Genomic DNA, 25,240 nt, shown 5'->3' on the forward strand with positions numbered 1-25,240 from the left:
TTTTCCAACCCTGTTAAGCATGTATGTTTTAAAACTCAATATTCATGACCAATTCTAGGGTGGCAATAGAACCTGGAAATGATGGAAAAGTCAAGGAACTTGATTCATCAGGGAAATACAAGGAAATTTCGAAAAAATAACAAAAATTCAGAGAAAAGTGATTGAATGAGAAAAAAATCTTTGCTTTGCAAAATTAACTACTATAATTCCCTATGCATTATATGCCAATTACCTGTTTAAAAAATGTCTCTGTAGTGTTGTAGTCAGTGATGCTCAAAAGGGGAGGGGTTTCAGGGATTCTATGTATTTTATACGTTAAATATATCCAAAAAATAATTTCAGTTCTACTAAGTGCAGAAATAAAATTCTCTTGTTAGCATTGTTTTAAAAAATGCACTTTTCCTATAAAAAATTGCACAAGCGAGAAATCTTTCTCAATTTTGAGAAGGCTAAAAACATACTTAAGGAGTACTATGTGTAATGAACTTTTAATGGGTTCTTGCACTATGGAATTCAAGCAATGTCACCATCATACACACAGAGGAAGTTATAAATAATACCAAAAAATGAACTGAAAATCTAGATTTTATTCCACGATATTTTGCAAGGCAGACTGGTGACTGTAAGTGAATACTGTTTAATATTTTTTTTTAAAGTTTTGTAATTGGGGCATTCCACGGTATTTTTGACATTATGTAGAGTCCGTAACGTGACCTTTTTTGGCCATAACTTTTTAATTTACCTTTTAATTTGCAAATTATTTTATTTTAAGCTGGTGTGTTAGTAGGAAAAGATCAAAATAAAATAATGTGCTAATCAAACAGTAAATTAAAAAGTTATGGCAAAAAAGGTTACGTTACGGACTCTACATAAATGTCAAAAATACTGTGGGATGCCCCAATTACATATTAAGATGAGATTTTTCTTGGTCTAGTAAATGCATAAACTATTTTGCTTTCTGGTAATTTAATTAAGTATCTGTTATTCACCTTTTTTTATTAATTAGTGCTAATTATTTGTTCAATGATTTATTTCTTACTGTTTTTTGTTCTCGAGAATCATTAAATCAAGTTAATATGCTTGACGGCGTATTGGGGTATGATATGAAAATGGGACTTTTAACTCTAGACTCTCCTCTTGTAAAATTCCTATGTGCGCCACTAGTTGTAATCTGTCTATTAGTGCTATTTCTTCAAAAGAAACTAAAAATTATTCTTAAGAAGACTGGGAAAGGAACTTCTGATAACTCGAACTACTGATTGCTCGCAGGTTATTTTTAGCCAATCCCTTCGAACTTAGAGTTAGTGACAGTTGACTGTACTTTTGCATAATTGTATAATTCAGAAATAAAAACTATGCATTTGTCAGTGCACAGTCATAAGGCATTTTCTTCCAATTTTAATCTATAATAAAATTGTTACATTACTTATAATTTTGTGAGTATAAAAGAAAACATAAATTAAGTATTTTTAATAATAAAAAAACACTATTAATATGATAAATGCACTTAATTTTTATATTGCATATATTGCAGTTTGTAAAATAAATAACTAACATTTTATGATATATATGGGCGAACCCCATCCAGAGCATTTTAACTAACTAATGAAATAATTGCTGTTAATTTTTCTGTTTCTCTTATTGTATGTCTGTGTTCTGATCAAAGGGTGATCCTGATGAGCTTGGAAGAATTCCGTGCAATATAATTACTTCCTGTGGTATTGGTGTTGCTGAACTTCTGGAAACTATGAACTTTGTGAAACCTAGTCCTGCCATCAACCCACCCTGTCCTCCTACAAATATTAAGCAGGAGGTAATATTATGCTTGCCTTTTAAAACAGTATTTAGGGAATTTTTTGTGTAGAGACTTGTGTTAATGTGCATCTTTGTATTTACCAGCTTCAAATTGTAGTTGAAAGTAAATAAATCATGCCTATCAAATTCAATTTAAAATGTTTGCCTTTGATCAAGTAAAATACATTCTACAAAAAAAATTTTCAATGACATTTGCATATACAGTAAACTTCCGATTATTCACAGGCGGCTTATCAGCCGTCTTTCACACTTTAAAGGAAAACGAGCTGATGTGTGCATCTCATGACTTCCTTTTACTCCAATTTAATGTCACCTTCTCATTATTTGCAATTTTAATGTGATTCAATAGTTTACTCTCTAAATATCACCAACAGTGACCAAATTAAAACCAGATTTAAACAAGAAATAAATTAATAAAAATGGCAAAATTTGTCGCGAAGTTGACGACAAAATTTGGCGACCAAAAGACTGGCGATATATCGCCAAGTGTCCGCCAAATTATAATACCACTTGAGTTTACATCGAAATTAACAATGATATCCCCCCAAAAAGGGGCAAAAGACCCCCTTTGGAGCATCCGAATGCAACCAAAAGGGGAGGTACAGAACTAGACCCCACTAGGAGTCTAACTACCAAATTTCAACTTTCTAGGACATTCTGTTCTTGAGTTATGCGCACATACATACATACATACATACAGAGGTCACGAGAAAACTCGTTGTATTTAACTCGGGGATCGTCAAAATGGAAATTTCAGGCGTTTGTTCGTTCCTAGGCATACATCCACGTGTGGTTAGGTAGAAAAATAAAAACATTCATTTGGGGGTGAGCAAAATGGAAATTAAGGCCGATTTTTGAGTGAAAATTTTTTTGCGAATACAATACTTCCTTTTTTATAAAAGGAAGTGAAAATTGAAGATGATTATCTGAAAGTAGATAACTGCGCATTTTAATTTAATAAGTACAAAATCTATTTTTAGACAGCTCCTACTTCTTTCTTCCTCTTCTCTTTCAGTAATGTCAAACCTACAAAAGTCACCGAAATCTGACATGTTGAAACCTGGTTTTTAGATAGACATTAGTGACTGCTTCAGCTCTATACAACTAACTGATTTTTAAATCTGCCGTACCAACTGAAATTTGCACTATTTACGCGCAATCCCTTCTTAGCTTTTACATGTACTTTTTACATAGACTTTTCATTTTAGTTGCAGTTTAAATGTATGCAAGCGCTGTTGATTTTTTAAAGCCATTGAATGCACTAGCAATAATTATTAATACCACACCTATTTTTACTGTATCACAATTTATATATACAATACAATCATTTTTAAGCAAAAGACAATATTTATCTTCTTTCCATGCAGAATTTTAAAACTTTTTTTGAGTTATTCACGATACTTGTGCTGGATTATCCGCAGTGTAAAGCAATACATATTTTTCACAGTTAGTAATAGTGGTACTTCTCTTTTTCTTTTTTTTTTAGTGCAGGTTATTGATTTAAAATTTGAACTTAATGATCTTTCTTGTTACAAAATTTCAATGTTAAGAAATCAAGATCGATGTGAAAAGAACCTATTTTTCCCATTGCACCCAGAATGGTTTTGAATATTATTTCGTGCTCTGTAACTTTAAAAATAATTTCTATTTATTTTGAGGTTTTGGTTATCATATTTAAATCAAGCCATTCATTCATCTAGTGCAATATTTTTGATGTCTTTGATTAATAATCAATTTTAACTGTCTCAGAATAATTTTTATTTTTTGTAACCTTGATGTAGAAAATGGACTGTAAATAATTAATGTACTATTGATAATATATTAGTAATCGTGTAAGGCCTTGGCCGTTTGTTTAACCTTTTATCTCTGCATTTGGAAACAGACGAGTTTTTCTTACAAAATTGATGGAACAAAGATTTTAGTTCAGTTTTAGCAAGTTCATTATGTATGTCGTAAATATAGATGGTTTTTACCTGCAAATGTTTTATTAATGTGTATTAAAGTATTGCGTTTAAATTGTACATGAGTTCTTGATTGAGTTTCAGGATTTCGATCCCGAGTAAGAGTTTTTTGATTGGTTTCCAACACTTAATCTTTTTCACTTGAACTAGTTACTTTCAAAAATATGTGTTGAAATGACTGCAAAACTATTCTGTTGTAAATTTTTTAACAAGGAGGCCCTGGCCTTAGAGTTTTTTTCTCTAAATTTTTATATAATTTTTGTTATTCAGTTTTGCCACAAATTAAGGGGATTCTTGATTAGTTTAAGTGCCTGCTTATGAGACAAACTCTTGTATTGCAATGAATAGATGAGAACAGTTCATGTTAGTAAAATTTGGCAAGGTTTAAATAAAATATTGATGAGCACAGAAAATTATTTCTCTCTTAGTAGGTCATAAAATCTACTTTCCATTGGTAATATGATGGTTATTATAGTTCCCCTGTTATGTAAAGTGAAAAGTATTTATTTTTAGACACATTAACATAATACTAATTGCATTAAAAAGCACCCTTTAGCATGCTATAGTGTTCTTAATTATAATTTTTTCATTGGGTTCATTAGCATTATCAATAGTTTGAGTTACCAAAAGTGTCTCATATCTTGTAATATCCAGCATATATAACTTGCTTGCTACTCCTTGACCTGAATGCAGTTACAAATTATCTGATTTTTCTTGTGAAGCATAAATAAAAAGAAATAGAATCTAATTATGAGAGTGGTATACTGCCATGCTAAACGCAAAAGTCGTATCTGCAGCCGAGCTCAAAATGAGGTATTCCTGTTTAAAGTTTTGCGCTTCCATGTATTTTATTCATTTGTACCTTTTTCAGATTTTTTTAAAAAATATTTCTTATTGACCGTAAATCACTTGCCTGACATTTAAGACAAAACCCCACTTGGTGACAGTAACTCAATTTTGACAAAAAGTGCAGAGACGACTTTTGTGCTTAGCACGGCAGTATAGGTAAAATGTGAATTTACAGCAATCTCAAATGCTAAAAGACATTGGCCGAATATGAAAAAGAAATAGTGGTAATAGCAAACGAAATAACAAACATAGTTATTATATATTTGTTTGCAATTACCATTACAATACAGTTTAACTCGCTTATACGTAATAAGCCATGATTTAACGAGAACCCGGATTTAGCGAGGAAATCAGAAATACTCGGTTGGTACAATGTTAAGTCTATGGAAGCATAACTTGCTTTTAACAAGCAAACCTTGCTTAAAGCAAGCAAAACTTTTGGGATTCATAAAATTTCTATTGATTTCCAGCTTAGCTTATCTTGTTTGGTAAATTTTCTTTGACAGTCCGAAGTCAACCGAAAGTTAAGTGTCATAAGTCCAGAGAATAAGCAATGACAGAACTTTTTTTGAATTTTTTAGGTAAAGAAGCATTTAAAAAGTATATTTATGTGAATATGTGTATTACTCAAAAAAGAAAAAAAAAGGCATTCAGACAGTCCAAAGAAAATTATCCCACTTCTTTAGTACTGTACAGAGATTAAAAATGAGAAGAAAAAAGCAACTATGATGAATTTTTATGTCTTTTTTTCACAAGCTCGTTTTTTAAGAGTACTTGGTTATAATGAGCAAATATCGCAATCCCTTTGCGCTCGTTAAAAACAAGTTCAACTATAATGCCATATAGCAATGCATCTCAAGTGGAGCATTTTTTAAAACAATAATACCTTTCATAAACAATTTCAAGAAAGATACCAAAAAAAAAATATTATTAGAAGCATTCCCAGTTACTATGAAATTAGCCACATTGCATTGAATCATGTCGGACTCGAGTGTGCTCGGTTTTTGATGCAAGCCAGATTCACTCGGACTCGAATATCACCCGAGCTCGGGCAGGCTCAGGCTTACAAAAATGTGCCTGAACTCATGTACAGTACTCATCCATTCATCTTAGGATCAGATGAAAGTTTTAAAAACTTTGGTTGACTTCAATTGCATTTAATGGAAGGTCATGTTGATTAATTATTTTTATTTAGCAAAAGTTGGTTTTTATAAATGTAAAAAGTTTTTTTTTCCCCATTTCAGGCCATAAGAATGTGTCGAACGTTTAAAAAGGCAACTGAGCTTCAAGAGGGAGATATTTTTCCAGTCTGTGTTTCCCAGATCAATAGCCCTAATATAGTATATATTCAAAAATTGAAGATAAGTAATCCGAAATCGGATGTTGAAAAGAAGCACAATGAAGAACATGAAGCTTTTTTGCAACTTATTGAAGACTTGCAGGAGAAAGCGGAATCGTTTCCCCCTGTTTCAGATCCAATGCCAGGTAAAGTGCTGCTTTGATGTGTGTTTAGGAAACTAACCATACTCAAAACTTTTTTTATTATATATTTTTAATTACAACCTGCATTTTGATGCAGTCTAACTTGCATTAAATGTTGTTTGATTGAAAGAAACAGCACACTTTACGTGAAAATAGTGGTGCAGTAACATAACATTCTTTAAAAAAGAATCCTCCCTACCCTGAAATAAGTTTTTGGATTATGTTTAGCTCGTGTTTTACTCTATTCAAAATGCACACTTGATATAAAAAATGTACTTACCGGCAAGTTTTGAGCAGAGAAATAAAATGAACTAAATATGCATATAACTGTTTTTATTTTACTTCATGGTTTATTTCTTTAAATCCCCGACATCCCCCCCTCTGAACTTTAAATCTGAGTTTTAAAAAAAATTTAAATTTGCTCCCTTTTTTATTCCATGTGAAATTAAAATCAAGCATTTGTATATGATTAAAAAGGCACTTACAGGATATCAACATAGCTGGAACGTCATAGATTCCAATTATGGTCGAATTTGACACGAAAAATCATGATTTTCAGCAAAAAATGCTCAAAAATCAGGGAAACTGTCCATTGATCATGGATTTTGAATTCCAGAACATACATAAGTTCCGAATTTTCTCGACTAAACTAACAGTTCTTCATTTTAGCTGTTTTCTATGAGGATGCAAATGAGGTCCACTTTACAAAATTGTTAAACATAAAAGGGGCCACAAAATTTTTGTATCTGAAAACTAGAGCTTTCATAATATTTTTTTTTACTGTAAAAACAGCTCTTTCAATTTGTCTGTAAAAACTCAATTAATTCTTCTGAAAGCAAGACTACAGTTAAAAAAAAAAAAAAGAACTTTTAGCTTCCAAGTCATTCCTAGGTTCCTCAGGTATGGAGTGCATAGGAGTTGGTTAAACCAACGGGCTAGGTGTATGAACCTGGTACTCAAGGAAATTTGCGTTAAGCGTAGTATCAGGTTTATTGATGTGTGGAGTAGATGTAAACGCGATTGGATTGCTAGGGATGGCCTACATCTCAGCTCTACAGGGGTCAAAATGGTTAGTGGTTTGGTTTTAGAGGCTTCAGAATCAAAAAACTAAGTTGGAATGGGGGGCATGGTTTAAGGAGCAGAATTCGAAAGGGTACTAACTATCGGGATTTTAGTAGAAACGGAAATAGGGTGGCTAATAAGAGAAAAGATTTTAACACTTGGGATTCAAACAATCGTGCAGCATTAAATAAAAGTAAGATGGGCTTACTTAAGGTTTTTTATACAAATGCTCGTAGTATTAGGAACAAGATGGAAGAATGGAAAAGCATAATTATAGACGAGAGGTTGGATATTATCGGAGTTACCGAGACATGGGCTACCGAAAGTGATGATGATTTATTATCTATTGCTGGGTATAATTTGTTTAGACAAGATAGAGTAGGTAAAAGAGGTGGTGGGGTTTTATTTTATGTCAGAGACACTTTAATTTGCAATGAATTGGTAATTAATGATAAACCTAATGAGATTGATATGATTTGGCTGGAGTTGATTAGTAATAAGGGCAAAAAACTACGTTTGGGGAATATTTATAGGCCACCCAACTTAAGCCAGGGTCAAGACGAACAGATGTTTAGTATTATTAGTGACATTTCTAGCAAGGGGTCAGTCATCATAATGGGAGATTTTAATTTTCCAGGAATTGATTGGAATAATTTTTACCATAGTAATAGCAGAGAAGAGGATTTTTTGAAAGTAATTGGTGACTGTTTCTTAGATCAAATTGTAACTCAGGGTACTCGACAGGACGCGATTTTAGATCTAGTTTTCTGCGACATGGAAGGCTCTGTTCAGGGGTTATGTGTAGGGGAACACATTGGAGATAGTGACCACAACAGTATTAGGTTCGGGATTAAATTTGATTTGCACAAAGTAGAGAATTTTAGGTTTGTGCCCAATTTCAGAAATACTGACTTTGTGGCACTTCGGCAGAGTTTGAAAGCAGTTTTTCTTCTGGATTGGACAATAGCGATGTGAATCTTCAGTGGGCAGAGTTTAAGGAAAATCTAGCGAATACGGTTAGGGATCATGTTCCTTTTAGGAGAAAGGGTGTCAACACTAAAATTTGGCCAATGTGGTTCTCCAGGGAAACTAAAGACGCTCTAAATTACAAGCAAGCTGCTTTTCATAGGTTTAGAGAAACAGGTCACAGTGCAGATAGGCTCCAATATTGTAAGGCAAGGCGTAAATTTAAGTATTTGGTACGGATTCAGAAAAGAGAGTTGGAGCAAAGACTGGCAGATAACATAAACAGGAATCCCAAGAGGTTTTTTGCATACGCTAATTCGGGGAAAGTTCGAAATAGTCATATTGGGCCACTGGTTGATGAGCATGGAATTTTAATTCAGGACGATAGTGATATTGCTAATGTTCTTAATAACTTTTTTTCGAGTGTTTTTAACGATAACTGTATCTCAACAATTGACACCAACAAGACACAAGCTATAGTACAGCTTGAGGACTTTGTATTTTCCAGGGATGACGTTTTACTTCATTTGAAGAAAATTAAAGAGACTAAGGCTCCGGGGCCAGATAATATTTATCCGAAAATTTTAGTTGAATGTGCAGAGGAATTAGCAGATGTAATCGCAAACATTATCAATGCTTCTTATAATTCGGGGACAGTGCCAGAGGACTGGAAGCTGGCTAACATTACACCGCTCTTCAAGAAAGGGTCTAAAGGGAGTGCGGGAAATTATAGACCTGTGAGTCTAACTTCGGTGGTTTGCAAAATTTTTGAAACATTGATGAAAATTAAGATAGTAAATTTTCTAGAGACTAATAATCTATTGACTAGTTTTCAGTACGGTTTTAGGAAAGGTAAATCTTGTGCAACTAATTTATTACATTTCTATGACAAAGTTACCATGGCTTTGGACAATAAGAAGCCTGTAGATGTTGTTTACATTGATTTTCAAAAAGCTTTCGATAAGGTACCGCATGTTGCTTTACTTAGCAAATTAGCTGATATAGGAATAGGAGGGAAAACTTTCATTTGGGTAAAAAAATTGGCTGACCGGAAGGAAACAAAGAGTAGTTGTAAGGGGAAATTATTCTAATTGGAGTGAGGTCTTAAGCGGGGTTCCTCAAGGATCAGTGTTAGGGCCTGTTTTGTTCATTGTCTTTATGAACGATATTCACAAAAATATTTCTGGGAACATGAATTGTTTTGCTGATGATGTCAAAGTTATGGGGACTGTAGAAAATGAAGAACAAGCAAATCAGCTGCAAGAGGATCTAGATCATATTACGGAGTGGGCTGATAAATGGGGTATGGCTGTTAATGTTGGGAAATGTCAAGTGCTACATTTAGGGCATGGAAATAAATGTACAAGTTATTATTTGCAAGGTTCAGTCATTAGTCAGGCAGACAAAGTTACTGATCTGGGGGTCCTAATAAGTCAGGATTTAAAGTTTAGCCAACAGTGCAGCATTGCTAGCAACAAAGCCAATAAGATGCTTGGGTTTATCAATAGATCTATTTCAAATAAATCTGAAGAAGTTCTTCTGCCCTTATATAGAAGTTTGGTAAGACCCCATTTGGAGTATGCTGTTCAGTTTTGGTCTCCTTATCTCAAGAAAGACATTAATGTATTGGAAAGGGTTCAAAGGCGGGCTACAAGGCTAATAAGTGGACTTTCCCACTTAGATTATGATTCCAGGCTTAGAAGGCTAAAAATGTACAGTCTTGAGCAAAGAAGAGACCGAGGGGACATGATTCAGCTGTTTAAATTTATTAAAACGAAAGATGTTACGGGGCTAAAGTTTAGCACTGAAAACAGGACAAGGGGTCATTGTTTTAAGCTATTTAAATCTCAGGCTAACATGGATATTAGGAAAAATTATTATTTTAGCAGGGTAGTGGAACCTTGGAACAGCTTACCGGAAGAGGTAGTAATGAGCAAAGGAGTAGACAGTTTTAAGAGGGCCATTGATCTTCACTGGGGATTGTAAATTGACTAGGACCAGTCTAGCTGGGCCCAGAGCCTGTTGCTGGTCGTCACTTTTGTATTTGTATTTGTATTAGTGAAGTTCTTTTGGCCAAAGGGATTTCAAGATTAGGATTGTGATAGCTGTTCATGCTCTGTACGATGTGACAAGATTTGTTCTCCAAAAATATACGAAAGAAATAGACTGAAATAAGTTTTCTTTAAACACAAAATGAAAAATTAAAACCAGGAAGGACCCCTGCTATGTGGTTTTACCATGAAAAGTTTATAATTTTGTGGTTACCCCTATTTTAAACCTTTGTGTTTTATATTATGTAATTGAAGACCTGCACACTCATAATTTTGCCATGCCTACTCGAAAATTTTAATCCATTTGCATTCGAGTCAATTCAAGCTTACCACTCGTAAAAATTGTCATCCGCTTTCACCAGTGGTTCATAAATTTTCCCCTGTGTTTGTCTCACATTTATTTGAAGACTAGAAAATAAAATTTCTTTGGAAGGTTAGTTAATTATGTTTAGGATGGCAATAGATTTAAAAAATTACGTCGTAATGCATTAACTGTCTCATAGTTAGAAAAGGAACTCTGCTCATTACATTTTACTTTAATTGAATTTTTGGAAACATTGTGCAAACATGATTGCAAGTTTATTTTCATAAAGCACGAAATTAGATACATTTTTTGTGAAAAAATTGTTTTTTCTGAAAACAAGCAAAAGTCATGGATTTGAAAACTAAATGTAGCAAATACCCTGACTTTAATGAAAAAAATCTGCTTTAGATCTACTTGTATGTTCCTCTCCAAAACTTTTGCTGCTTCTACTCTGGCATTCGTATTCAAAATTTGAAAAGGGTAACTGTTCAAGAATGAAGTTTGGAGGGAGGGGGGGGGGGATTCTCAGTTTTGAAAGTTCAATCTTCTATTGATTAGCTGTTTTCAACCCTACTCAAGCGTATGTTTATGCATGTCCCTAAACTCTGAAAAAATTCGTTTTGTTCCTTCTTCTCCTTTAACAAAACAATTCATTTATCTTATTGGCTCAAAAAATTTTAAACTACTATTTTAAAAGAGCCTGAATTTCATTCTGAATTGACTCTAAAAGACTGTATTATGTTTATGTTACATGTTGTTATTTGAGACAGTGAGAAGCAAAGGGATAATCCATCTCTTTAAAACTTCCAAGGGATACATTTTAATAGCAGTAGAGTTTAAAGGTAAATTACTTGAAAAAGCGGAAATTGGTAATTATTTTCTGTCGCAGAATTTGAAATTCTTGCTGACCCGTGCAAAGCATTCACACTCGAAATTTATTGCCCTGCTGTAAAAATACCGTATAGAAACACCACATGAGGCAGTGGGAGGCAAAGGGATGTAAGTAAACATTTTCAAGTTTTGAGCGGACTTAGATGAAATGAAAAACTTTCTGCGAACACAAATCCTAACTGGAAAATTTTCTGCAAATAATTATTTTGCCTGACTCACCCTTGAATAAAAAATTAAATTTATATTCAAATGTGAAAGAGACAAAAAAAAGTGCTTTAAATCATTTAACTTTTTTTTACAAACACATATAGTTTGCTTATTTTTTTACCAACTGAAGAAAACTGCCAAAACCATTATTTTTTTTACTCATGTGCTTTAAAAGGCTTTTGGAGAAAGGCTTTAACAGAAATAAACTCTGGGATTTTCTTTAAAAAAAAAAAGAATTTTTTTTGAGCAATCACGATTGCTTATTGCTTTCATTTGACTGTTTTTGGCGTCCTATCATTTTATTTTCCCACCACCACCTTCTGCAGCATCACCGTCGACCGGCTCCTCACGATGCTGCTCCTATAGCGAAAACCGTCTCCAGGTTGCATCTATGTCCTACACACACGCGCATAAATACACATATACGCATACATACAGACACCTACACACACATACACAAACACACACACACGCATACACACAACTACCCTCACATTCATGCCTGCACACAGACATAAACACATATGCCTACATACACATACCTCCCCCCCCCCCCCCCACCCACATTCATACATAGAACTACCCACACACTTATGCCAGCACACGGACACAAACACACATGCCTACACACATACACATACCCCCTACACACAAACACACATACCTCCTGCACACAAACACACATACCCCCACACACAAACACACATACCCCCACACACAAACACACATACCCCACACACACAAACACACACTCGTGATTGCGAAAAACATAATTTGAATTCAAGATGTCAAAATTCAAATTATTATTTTTTTTTTAATCAATGTTAGCAGTTTGAAAAAAATTTTCTGCGATCGCCGTTCGTCTATATTATGCAAGACCGGTTTTGAGTAAAACACGTTTAAAGATTAGCTCCTAGGTAGACTTTCATTGAAATTTTTTTCTAAATCATGCGGTATAGAAGCAGCTATTAGGGCTACTAGTACCATCTCTTTCCCCATCACAGTGGAGTGGTTCACCTACTATGTGTACTGGTTATCTCCAAATTTTTAATTTTGCCATTTATATCCCTTAGCTTCTTACTGCCTCATCTGTGCTCAAATTTATTTTATTTAGTTGTTTTATTAATTTTATAGGAATGGCTTGTTGTGCCAAATATAGTTATGACAACAATTGGTATCGTTGTGAAGTGACAAATCTAGGCGAGAATGATGTAGAAGTTTTATATGTTGATTATGGGAACTCCGAAACTCTACCTGTAAATAAGTAAGTATCGTATGTCGATGGCTGATTTCTAAATGTTGTTGCCTAAAATGAAAAAATGTATTCATGTTAGTTTAATTTCCAATTGTGTAGAATGTATTTAGCTTGGTTAAATGAATTTCCCACATTTCTATTTTATAAAATGTGAGTTTTTAAATTTTTTTCATATTCCTACCTCACATTTTAATCTTCAAATTCACTTCACTAAAAATATCACTCATCCTGAAAGTGGATTCTTAAATTTTAATGTTTAAGTATGTGTTGTTTGAGGTTACTTTAGAATATATATGATACTAGAACCAGTGTAGCTGGGCCCAGAGCCTGTTGCTGGTCGTCACTTTTGTATTTGTATAATCAGATTTGGTCGTAAGATGAGAAATCCTAATGTTATTTCTTTATTTTTGATTTTTCAATTTTTATTTGTTCAAAATGTAGAGGCTAATGTTTATGGAATGGATTGAAGTAATGCAAGAATCATTTATTTGTATGATGGAAGACAAGGAGGCACCACATAAAATGAATGCAACTTCAAAAATAAGAATTATTCTAATAAGCATGCCCAAATACGGATCCAGAAATGTTTCAAGGAGGGAGCGGTTGATTTTTTTTCTTACCTTTTACTGCAAATCTGATTGGAAATCCTTGCTTGGAAAAGGGGGAGGGATGCTGCAGCATTTTTTTCTAAAACAACTAAAATATAGTGATTTAACCTACTAGAAGGTCTTCAAACCTATTCCATCCCTTTTCCGTTGAAAGAGGATTTCTAAAATTGCATTTTATAAAACTTCAATTTCGTAATTGTTCCAAATGATTCAAAACACCCCCAGACATCTTTGAAGATCATCTAAAATTGTACTTTTTTGAACTTCAGTCTTGAAAAATTACCGGAGGAAAGTCACCGAACCCATTCTTTCCCCAAACACTACCTGAGATATCTACAACCGCGTCTTTAAAACTTAACTTTTGTGAAATGTTCAAGGGAAGGTCTCCATACGCCTGCTAAATACATTGCCAACAATTACCATTTTGAAACTTCAAGTCGGAAAGGTTTCCTGGGAGGGAAATTTTAACCCAATTACTTTCCTTAATGTCATAAAAAATGGCCTACAGTTGCGTTTTAGATCTTTAAATCAGAAAAATTGCCGGTGCAAGCTCCCTCAAGGGAGGGGCGATCGCCCGTTGTACATCCTTGTATCTGCTCTTGAACATGCCATATATTATTCTACAGTCAATTTCCTCAAATCCACAGTACTTGAAACCAAGCATTTTCCGGGTGCTAGAATTTTAATGAATGAATAAAATATAAATAAAGAATGTTTTATTCATATTATATTTCTACTAACTTTTACAAGAAATTGGAGAACGAATGCATTCAATGAAGATCAGTATTAGTAGCATGTTTTTGCTTTCTTTAATTACTCATAATTTACTCTATAAAATCTTGAAATTATATTTAATTGACTTAAAAACCTTTTATTGTAAATAAAATTAAGCTCAAAATGTTTCCACAACCAAACTTTAGCACTGTGAGGTTTTACATCTTGCCAAAGGTTAAAAATTTGTTTTAAGTTCTTGACTTTTTCTATAATTTCTATTTCACAGTTAAAAGTCATGGTGGATTGAGGAGAATCTGATTTATGAATGAAGGGGAGTTTACCAGCATTTCCGCTATGGTCGCAGTTTCTTGCAAAATGAGAAAATGCTAACTAAAATACAAAAATGAAGCAAGTCTTTTTTGCTTAACCCACAGCTTAACCTTATTGAAAATCTTAGCTGGGATGTTAAAATAAATATTAAGTTCAACAACACTTAGTCTTAATGAGCATTATGTCCCCCACTCAAGTACTGCATGTATTGGCGGGGGAGGGGGGTGGACTTTTAAAAATGTAACTTGTGTTTTCTCAATAATAAGTACGATCCTAATATTTTATTTCAAATTTAAAATAAATATAGCTACTGCATATTTATTTCTTTGAAGATGTCATGGCGTAACTTTGAATTTAATTTTCAACTGCAGAGTCACTGAAACAAATCGAGGCGTTTAGAAAGATATGTGAACCTTCGACATTTTAATATTTTGCTGAAACTTTTATTTCAGTTTTAGCTTTTTTGCTAAAGATCTTTTGAACTCGGCTTAAACCCTGGAGCTTACAGATATACATCGTACATTGTTTTTGGGATATCCTACTATCATTTAAATTATATCAAAGCATTTCTCTTTTCTTCCAGTTTAAGAAGTCCAGAGGACTTTTTCATAGAGTTTCCAGTTCAGGTGCATTTTTGTAAAATACATGGAATAAATCCTTCAGAAGATGAAGCCTCTACAGTTAAAACATTCCTTGTTGAAAAACTTATGGGTGAGAATGAAGTGTTTGCAAAAGTTGTGGTAAGTTCAATGCAGGAATTTTACTTTGCAATAAACTTTTAACTTCATAATTTTATTATTTATTTTTGTTTCCTCTTCTCAAAGGATTTCATTGTTTCCATAATTTTTTTTAAACATTTAGATTGTCATTATTGATATGGTATAAAAATTACTTTAGTTCTTTTTTTTTCCCTCAAATATTCTACTGTAGCTAATTTAGGTTAAATTAATTGTGTGCATTTCAATTAAATAGAAGTTTTTCTTTTTCCTGTATTTGTAATTCATATTTCGATTTGAAACATTTTGTTCTTTTGTTGGAGAGGTAGAAATGTTTTTTATACTAATTGCACTGAGTACTCAAATTAAGTTCTTTTTTCTACGGGGAATGGACTAGCAGAACTTTCCTTTTGTTCTAGATGTACTGTGTTTGTTAATTAGGTTCTTTATCTGCAAAAGAAGGGGTGAAAGCCGGATTTTTGTTCTAACATTTTCGTTAAAAAGATCTGATCGCTGATTGATCGGAGTTCGCTTCTCTTGCTAATCAGCTGGAATACGGTAGCGTGATCATTTGGTGTAAACAATGGAGTTGCTGGATCAGTTTGTATTTTAAGGCTACAGTTAATGAAGTTGAGTGTTCTTTTAAATGTAGTTGGTAAATTAGTTGAAAGTTCAATGATATTTTTTTAGGTTATTTAAGGGGTATGCACTTATTTTAGTTAAGGAAAATGAACATTTTACATATTTGGTTCTTTAATTTAGAGACTTTCTTTAAATTCTTAGTTAATAAATAAAATACAACAAGTTAAAAAATAAAATGTTTGTAATATAATAGCAAGCAAGGCTTTTAAAAGGATCAAATTTTCCCTCTGAATTCTGCTTTTGCTATTAACAAAACTGAGCAGTTATGCTTTCATTTTTGTTATTTTCCCATGCTGTCCAGAACTTTTTTTTAAATATATATAAATTTTAATGTGTTCTGGCCCCAGGGAGGATTGTGGACTCTAGTAAAATTTTCGAAAAATCTAGGGACCCCCCCCCCCTACCTTATAAAAACTCTTCAAATATGCATACAATAATTGAAATCATTTGGAGAAAAAATACCAATTTAAAAGGTTTTTTTTTAAAATAGTTTTTCAATTTTAGAATGTGTTGTCAACCCAAAATTATCAGCAATGGCAACCCAAACTTTTTAATTTTCTCAAATTTTGGATCACAAACACCCCTGTCTGGCCTGCATGATTAATCTTAAAATGAGGGCAGCTCTCAGTGTCCTTTTTTTTTCTTTTTTTAAATTTCTTCTGATTGCATTAATTGTGTAACAGTGACATGTTATAATGAGTAAGTTTTTTTTTCTTTAATGTTAGTTTTGACTATAAAACAAAGTTAAGTTTATAAGTCAAACCCTGCTATGGGATATAAGATATAATAATCCCCCGGTTGTAGCGATTAGTCCTTATAATTGGTCCCAACTGAAGACCTATGTTTTGAATGTATTTTCAAACGCTTGTAACGAACTCTTAACAGGGCCGGATTTAGGGGAGGGGCAGGCGGGGCAACTGCCCCGGAGCCTCCACAACAAAGGGGCCCCACAATAAAATTTTTACAAAATATCCTAATTTTCACGCTTTGAAAATATCTGAAATATACATATATATCAAAATATCGGATATTTTCGAAAATATGATGATCTTTTCAAACCCTGATTAGGGGCCTCCACTCCTTCGTTGCCCCAGGGCCTCCACACTTCCAAATCCGGCCCTGACTCTTAACGATGTAGAATCGGCTATGGCGGTCAAAATATTTCTAAAACTCTTAGTTTTTTATAGCACTTGTCCCAGTTACGTTTCTTACCAATTTTTCGTAGGCAAACGCTCTTTTCTGCAATAGTTTTATCAAAAAGGATTTGTGATCACCAGGTGGTTCTTTATCACACATGTCGTCTAAATACAATGTTTTATGGTCATTTGTCAATGGGATTTTTTTTTCTTTAATTCCAAAAAAAGTTACGTCCGAATCAAATACATAGGGGGACCAAAACTTTAAACGGCAGTTTCTCATTTTGAACTCGGCTGCAGATACGACTTTTGCGCTTACAGCGCACAGTGGTCGATTTATTGAATCTAGCTGGACAAAAATCAAAATTGCATCATTGTTATTTCGAGATAACTAATATTTTATTAGAAACTTAAATACCTATAAATCAGGGAACCATGTCTAATTTGAACGGGAAGTTCCTGAATTTTTTCCTGTAATGGGTTGAAGTTCACATTTAGCAAAAGTGCATTTTGTGACCTTCTACATGGAAGATAATTGATTATTGTTAAAATTTGTCTGCCTAATTTTAAATTATTTATGTTTATATATTGTCATTGTGTTATCCAATGTTAATATTATTTATCAGTTTCATTAATTAAATTCAAGTTTCAGATGCATTTTTTTCCAAGATAAAAAGTGACGAATAATACACCATTTCATCAAAAGTTATTAGATCAGCAAAACAATTCTCCACGAGCCTCTGCCTTCTAATTTACGTTTTTATGTACCTGGTATATCTAAAAACATCTGGGCAAAATACTATAGCCGGATCTCTCCGGCCATACGAGTATTATCAATTTTCATGAATCATGGTGCCAAAAACTAAATTTCTATTCAATGAAGATGATCATGTTTGATTTCCTTTTCCTTTCAGTAATGTGTTTTTAACTATCGTCTGCTGTTGAATGTCGTCTGCTGTTTATTTTTAGACCTTTTTTTTTTTTTGCCTTTGGCAACTATAAGTAATTTTTATAACTATTCTAAAGTTTTTTTTGGAATGCAGTGCAGATGGTAGTAATAACGTTCGTCTCTGCATATGTAAGTGAAACAAATATATTTTCCTATCATTTATACATGTGAATTTATGCTGATTTAATGGTTTCATTAAAAAAGCAAACTCTTTTTGATGTTTGGCTTCTAAATAAGGACTTGAATAGTGTATATAATTTTGTGATTGAAACTTTAAACTTGAATGACTGTAAGAATGATATTAAGCTAAGTGTTATAAATACTGTAAATAATTTTTGTGTACATGTAAAAGACAAATGGAAGCGTTGCTCTTCCTCACAGAAAACTTTCTTGCAAAAACATTCTATTTGGTTAAAAAGTGATATTATATTTGAAAGAGTTGTTAAAGAAGCTGTCATAAGACTTCCAGGATCTTCAAAAATACAGCAAAATTTTGCAGCTCGTGGTCGACCTACAACAACTTTTGAAAATTCAAGCCTTAAAACTAAAAAACGTAAAGTCGCATCTGTTATTCAAGTAGTAGTAGTATCCGTTATTCAAGTAGTAGTAGATAGTAGTTCAGAGCAATTAGTTTTTGCCGCTCAAATTAGTCTTCTTTCTTCAGGAAAATGAGATGCTGCAGAACTCTTACAATAAGTAAATGTGTCACCAAAAAGAGCTACTAGAATTAAAACGGCTTTAAAAAGAACCGTAACACATGTAAATACAAAACTGACAAAAAGTCAGTACATTGAAACACACAAATTAGCTAAAAATCAGAATGCAAATATGGGTACGTCCACCGTTACTCTTGTGACCATCAGAGAAAATTTGTGTGGTTATTTCCAATTATTATGTCACATTATACATTTAGGTTAAAATTCAGGATTATTTCAGAAAGTCATGTGTGTTTTGCTTAAAAAAACATATTTGAATTATAATTTAAGAAATTTTGCTTCCCTTGGGAGAAGATTAAACATTTGTTACTCTTGTGACCAATGGAAAAGGCAAATTTCAAATTTTGAGTTTGAGCTACAAGTCCTGTGAATTGTACAGGAATAATAGATTGAAATTCAGAGATTTATCAAAGGTATTATTGCTCTTGAAAAGGATAGTAGCAAAAAAGTTATCTGATTACAAGTTAACATATTGCACTTGCTTTTGTAAAAAACAGAGTGTTACTCTTGTGACGTTACTCTTGTGACAATTTGTCTAAAATAGTATTTCTGGACAAATGTAACATTTGATACACTTTTAAGACACTAAATTGATACTTTGATACATTTATTTTCATATAATAGAACTTTTAAACATTTATTACATTTTAAGGCATGGAAAATTTAATAAATAATAAAACAATTATATTCTATAAAATCCTCGAGAGTTGATTAAGGTGGGAGCATCAGCGTTAGCTATAATTTGGTTTTTTTTTTGTACCAAATACTGTGCTCATCAGGCTCAAACTTGAAAACTCCTTTTATTTTTGTTGGGACCAAACACTTAACCTGGTATTCTTCATTCATAACAGCAGTTATCATGCCATAAAAACATGCACCATCATATGTTAAAGATACCCATTGACCACATTGCAGCTTCTCATTCTTTGCTTCTGAGCTAAGTAAAACCTCACTGTCATCATCAGTATTGTCACTTTTTTCATCAATGTTTTCGGTATTAAATCTATATTTTATGAATGAGTAATGTTGCGGATAGGGCTTGTAGTGGATTGCATCGCGGCTTGCTTCAACAAAATGTATTTTTTGCGTGCCTTTCACACTTTTTACTTTTTCCCATTGAGGTGACACACGTTCTTTGGCTGTTTCGATTTCTTCGTTTGAAATGTGGATAACATTGACTTTTGTTTTTCCATCAACGATTTTTGTGAAGTCTGCAGCATTTCTTACAATTCCTTTTTTAGCACGTACTTCACCCCAAACGTATCTTTTAACAACAGCACCAATTCCATCAACAGCTCCTTTTCCATACGCTGTTGAAAAGAATGTCCAACTAAGTTTGTTCAAATTGTAATCTGATTTAATCAAAGACATCTTAGAAAAATTGTATTTTTGTTTGAATTGTGCTGCACAACCATCAGAAAAAATGCTTACATTTTTTACAGATGCGTTTCCTTTAAGGTGGTCTTCTAAAATTTTGCGAAGAAATGCATTTACAGAAAATCTATCATGTGTTATGTTATCAGAAACAATAGCATACGATTTCACTTGGCCACTTTCACACCATATGACTGCTGTAAAAACAGTAACTTGCGGATTTGACCAGTGTGCAGACTAGATCTCATCTTGATAAAGGCAGGTATAGTTTTCTGCAAAAACTACTTGCAACACAATACTTTCAGTATTTGTGTTGCTCTTTGCATACTGAAAATATGCCTGAGTTGAGGATTGAGTGAATAAATGAAGCAGAAAAGGGTACAATTGCTTTCTCAAATCATGTAAAGCATTAATTCAGCGGGCGAAATATTTAGGCATAACGTTCGACCGTAATTTAACCTGGCGACCTCACATTGAAGAGGTACGCAAGAAGTACCTCACTTCCAAAAAACCACTAAATTGTCTCCTGCACAAAAAAAGCGTTTTATCAACGGATAATAAACTGCTCATTTATAAGTCCTGACTAGGACCCATTATTTCTTTGTTTCATTACCATGTCTGACTTTTGCTAATTCTCTACTTTTTCTTTTCCTAAGCTTCGCCTTTTCTCTTGCCAAAGCCTTTTCAGATTCTGATATCAATCCTTTCACTTTATCATAATATGTTTTGTTTTGCTTCTTTCTCATCTTCAAATATTCTTTTTCATTTTTGTGCCTTTGCCTCCATAATTTCTGACGCTCTGCAGCATTTTTTCTCTTATTTTGAGCTATTTCCTCCATTGCAAACAGACTTCTTGTTGAAACCAAAATGAAATTTTAAGTAATGGTAACACTAAGAAGAAAGCAAACACCATGTGCATATTAAACTAAAAATGAATAAGTTGAGCTGTTTCACTAAACCTGATATTTCATACATTCCAAATAAAACACAATTAGAAAGTATATGAAAATATATACTAATAGCATAATTAAAAGTATAATGTGTTTGAAGAATTGATCCACTGATGAAGTATAATTAAGAATTAATCACCTTGACTAAGTGTCTAATTAAATACTTCAGAATTATTCTGATCAGAAAGATAACTACTCAACTTGAAGGATTGTTGTTTATTTTTATTTTGATCTTATTTATTTGATTTCATTTTAGTATTACTTAGAAGTCAACCTACTGAGAACAAAATGTTACTCTTGTGACAGTAAAATGTTACTCTTGTGACATCACCCCAGAGCTTAATCTATGGATTAAAAAAATGAAATATTTAGTGTAAAATGTGTCTGATATTAACAAATCAGAAAATATGAAGTTTGAAGTGAAAATTTTAAAAAGTTTTTTCAAAATTAAAGCTTTGATATGTTTTTGTTACTCTTGTGACATGCATGTATTGACTACTAATTAAGCACTTGAAATTAGCTATTAATTAATAATAAAAATGTTTTAACTACATACATATGATAAATAAGATTATACTCTATTAAATTAAATGCAAAGTATCTCTTTTTTTTTTTTGAAAAAAGGGAGATCCTTAGTCAGTTTTACAAAATCAACATTTTAAGCCTTAGTGGAAATAAAATTGAGTGATCTTAATTCCCATTAAATTTTCATTGTATATTTATCTATGTGGAAATTTAAGTTACATTTTCAGTAACATCAATTTCTGAGGATTAAAATGGTGTATAACACTTGAGGTTTCATGAAAAAAAAAATTTGTGAAAAAAGGTTCAATTGCTGTGGACGTACCCATATATATCCATGTTATGAAAAAGTATTAGAATCAAAGAAAAAATGTTATCCAGATGATATGTATATAACTGACATTTCTGCCGAAATAAATCTTCAGTTGCTTATAAATCATACAATATTGCGGCTTTTTCAAAGTGAATGTGAAAAGTTCGAGGAACTTTTAACGGTAGATACTTCTTCCATAAATATGATTTTTAAATGGGGATGTGACGGAGCTTCTGGTCAAAGCACTTATAAACAGCAATTCGAAAGCACTGAAGTCTGTTATGATGATTCATCTGTTTTTACTATTTCATTAGTACCACTTCAATTAAAAAGTCAAGAAAAGGAGCGCTGGAAAAATCCTCGGCCATCTTCAACCTGATATTGCAGACCAATAAAAGTAATTTTTGAAGAAGAGACTCCAACATTAATCAAAAAAGAAGTTGATAAAATAGAGTCTCAAATAGCAAGCCTTTGTCCTTCAAAAATAAGAATTAATGATAGAGAATTTTTGGTGGGACAATCATTGGTAATGACTATGTTTGATGGGAAAATTAATTAAATTAATTAATTAAAATTAATTAATTTATTTTTGGGGAATTAATTTTTTTGAGCAATCACGATTGCTTATTGTTCTCATTTGACGGTACTTGGCGTTGTGGTTCCTTTTTCAGCTTGGACCAGGGGCTCTGCAGCACCACCGCTCACCGGCCTCCGGTCCAGAGCACTGTCCCCAGGTAAACGCTTCGCCTAGTCGCTGGCTTCCATCTCCTTCACACATGCACGCTCACACACGCATCGTTACACACATACAAACTCCCACACACGTTATAACACACACAAGCCTATACATGCACTCACGTGCGCCAGCACACACAACTGTACGCACGTAACCGCCCAGGAGGAGAGCCAGGTTTGGGGGGACCTGAGCCGTTTCTAGAAACAGTAACTCCAATGAGTAGGGTCCTGTCGTGATTGCGAAAAACATAATTGGAATTCAAAATTTCAGAATTCAAATTAATTTTTTTTTTTTTTTTGCCACAGTGATTAATATTATTTTGCATTGTCATTAAATTTTTAATTTACACTTTGCAATTTTTATTAGGTTCCAGGAAAAATTTCAGAAGTGGATTTAATGCTGAAAGATGAAGACGGTCAGTTCAAATTAGTATATGAAGATCTGATCAAGCAAAACCTGTTGTGATTCAATTGAACAATTTTTTTTTCTCATTATTTTTCATTTGACCCATTTGTGTCATAAAAGAACTGATGTTGTATTATTATTTGTCATTTTGATATAAAGTGATCATTTTTGTATCTTGTGAAAAGTTTTTATTCCTTGGATTATTCTTTTATATGATGTGTGTGGTACTTTTTTCTACCCACCCGCAAACCAAAAAAAAAACTCTGCGGATTTTTTAAAAAATAGATAAAATCTGTGCTGGAATCTGATTTTTTTTTTCGTGATGAGGGGTATTAAATTGTCAGTAATTTTCAGACTTTTAAACATATTTGTACATGGGCCATTCCATGAAAAAGTCGACCCTTTGTGCTGCACGTGATGGTTCATATGTTTCATTAAAAAGTAATATTTTTAAAGGGTTCTTAGTTCTGTCTCTTGAACCAAGAAAGAAAAATACTAGCCATTTTTATGGTTTGTTTCATTCTGCAAAATAAAAAAAAAATCTTTTAGCATCTTACATGGTATTGAACATCACGTGAATAGAGTCAACCAGAGAAGATGGTTTTGGTGTTCCATTAATGAATTCATTTTACAAAGACGAATATATTAAAAAATCGCTCTCATTCCGTGTATTCACAAAGTACACTGGACCCTCGTTTTATGCAAAGGTTACGTTCCACGGAAATGCCGTGCAAATTGAGACCTAATACTACAGGGTTCGTAAGCTCCGGGAAAACCTGGAATTGTCAGGGAAAATCACATAGTTAAAAATGTCAGGGAAAATTGAGGAACTTTCCAATTTTGACCAAAAAAATATATTTTCCAATTTTTTCACAGGGAATTTTGTACCATGAGATCTAATCTTCATTTTTATTGATGTTTCCTGAATGAACACGATGCTTAAATACCTAAGTTTCCAAAAACAAAGCAGAATTGGACGTTTTCTTTAACTGGAAACTAATGAAAACAATGCAAAATGTGCTGAAAATTGTTTTTGTTATTACAGTCAAACCCCGCTATAACGAACCCTCAACTGATCGACTTGAGAGATCGCTATAGCCGAGGGTTCGCTACATCCGATTTTTAAAAAAAGTCTAAATTCACTCAATTACTTCCATAATGGACATCCTAATTACACAATGTTTCTATCAGTAGTTAGGTTCACAAAAAGTGAAATGTATTATTTACATTGTACTCAATAAAAAGCAAACTATAAAAATTTACTTTTTCTATGAAAAAAAAATTCTACAGCATGGACGAAGGACGTTATTTTAGGTTGCAAGCATTTTGATTTTAAACGCATTTCACCACTTTTTTCGTCAGCTGTTGGAAACAAATCCGCAACATGTTTCAGTTGCAAAAAAAAAGTTAAAAACATTGACAGTTGCCTTCGGAGCTGAAATTGGAGGTTCGGGATCTCCTATTTCTTCATCAATATCAGAAGATGAGTTCAAAGTGAAATTGTTCTTGTGAAAGGTTTTTGCATAGATCAGAAAATACTGAAGCACATGAAACCAGAAAACTTCTTTGCACATTTTTAAAGTCATAAAATTTGTCCAATAAAATTTGTTTGAAGTGTATCCACTTTTTAGGTCAGGAACGTTTACGAATGAAAGGATTTCTTTCTTACTTTTTGCACCAAATGTTGAAAAGCTTGAAATTTTTGAAAATTTTGGTTCACTATAGCCGATTTTCGAACAATTGGGGATCGTTACAAGCGTTTGAAATTGCATTAATGACATAGGACTTCAGTTCGGACCATTCAAAAGGATCGCTACAACCGGGGGATCGCTATATCCCGGGTTCACTATAGCGGGGTTTGACTGTATTATTATTGTTTTAAATGTAATTTTCTTGAAAAATGAAAAATTTTATTCATAAAATGTTAATTGCTTCCTCATTGCCTTGGACGCAAGTGTGATAAAAACATTTCAACTGAGTTGCAGTTTCATGAAGATTTATTATTTAAAAATTGTTTTCATACAACAAATTCACAAAATTATTTCTTAATTTTTGGCGTAGCCGCCATATTTAGTCATTGTGCCCAAACTTTTTAAGTGCCTAAGTTTCAAAAACGACTTCAGAACGTTTTTAAATTCTAATTGATTTAGATGCTTATATGCTGAAAACTGACTTTTTTAAGGATTATTAATTATTCGTAACTACTTTTATGCTACAAATTCAAAAATCTACTTATCTTATATTTTTTCGCTTAGTCACCATATTCGCATGGGCGGATTTATGGGA

The 25,240-nt window shown here is 32.9% G+C and overlaps 1 protein-coding gene across 1 annotated transcript in view; it reads left to right on the plus strand.

Moving 5' to 3' along the window:
* The window catches only part of LOC129227865 (RING finger protein 17-like), a 100,978-nt gene extending 77,843 nt beyond the window's left edge, over positions 1-23,135 (plus strand). Inside the window, exons 31-35 of the mRNA XM_054862486.1 lie at positions 1,667-1,813; positions 5,870-6,110; positions 12,723-12,852; positions 15,079-15,235; positions 22,916-23,135. Coding sequence (XP_054718461.1) covers positions 1,667-1,813; positions 5,870-6,110; positions 12,723-12,852; positions 15,079-15,235; positions 22,916-23,014 — 774 coding nt within the window. The 3' untranslated portion in view covers positions 23,015-23,135. The remainder of the gene's footprint in view (positions 1-1,666; positions 1,814-5,869; positions 6,111-12,722; positions 12,853-15,078; positions 15,236-22,915) is intronic.
* The last annotated feature ends 2,105 nt before the right edge of the window (positions 23,136-25,240 follow it).

The sequence above is a fragment of the Uloborus diversus genome, chromosome 1, assembly GCF_026930045.1.
Source record: "Uloborus diversus isolate 005 chromosome 1, Udiv.v.3.1, whole genome shotgun sequence".
NCBI classification, from domain to species: domain Eukaryota; kingdom Metazoa; phylum Arthropoda; class Arachnida; order Araneae; family Uloboridae; genus Uloborus; species Uloborus diversus.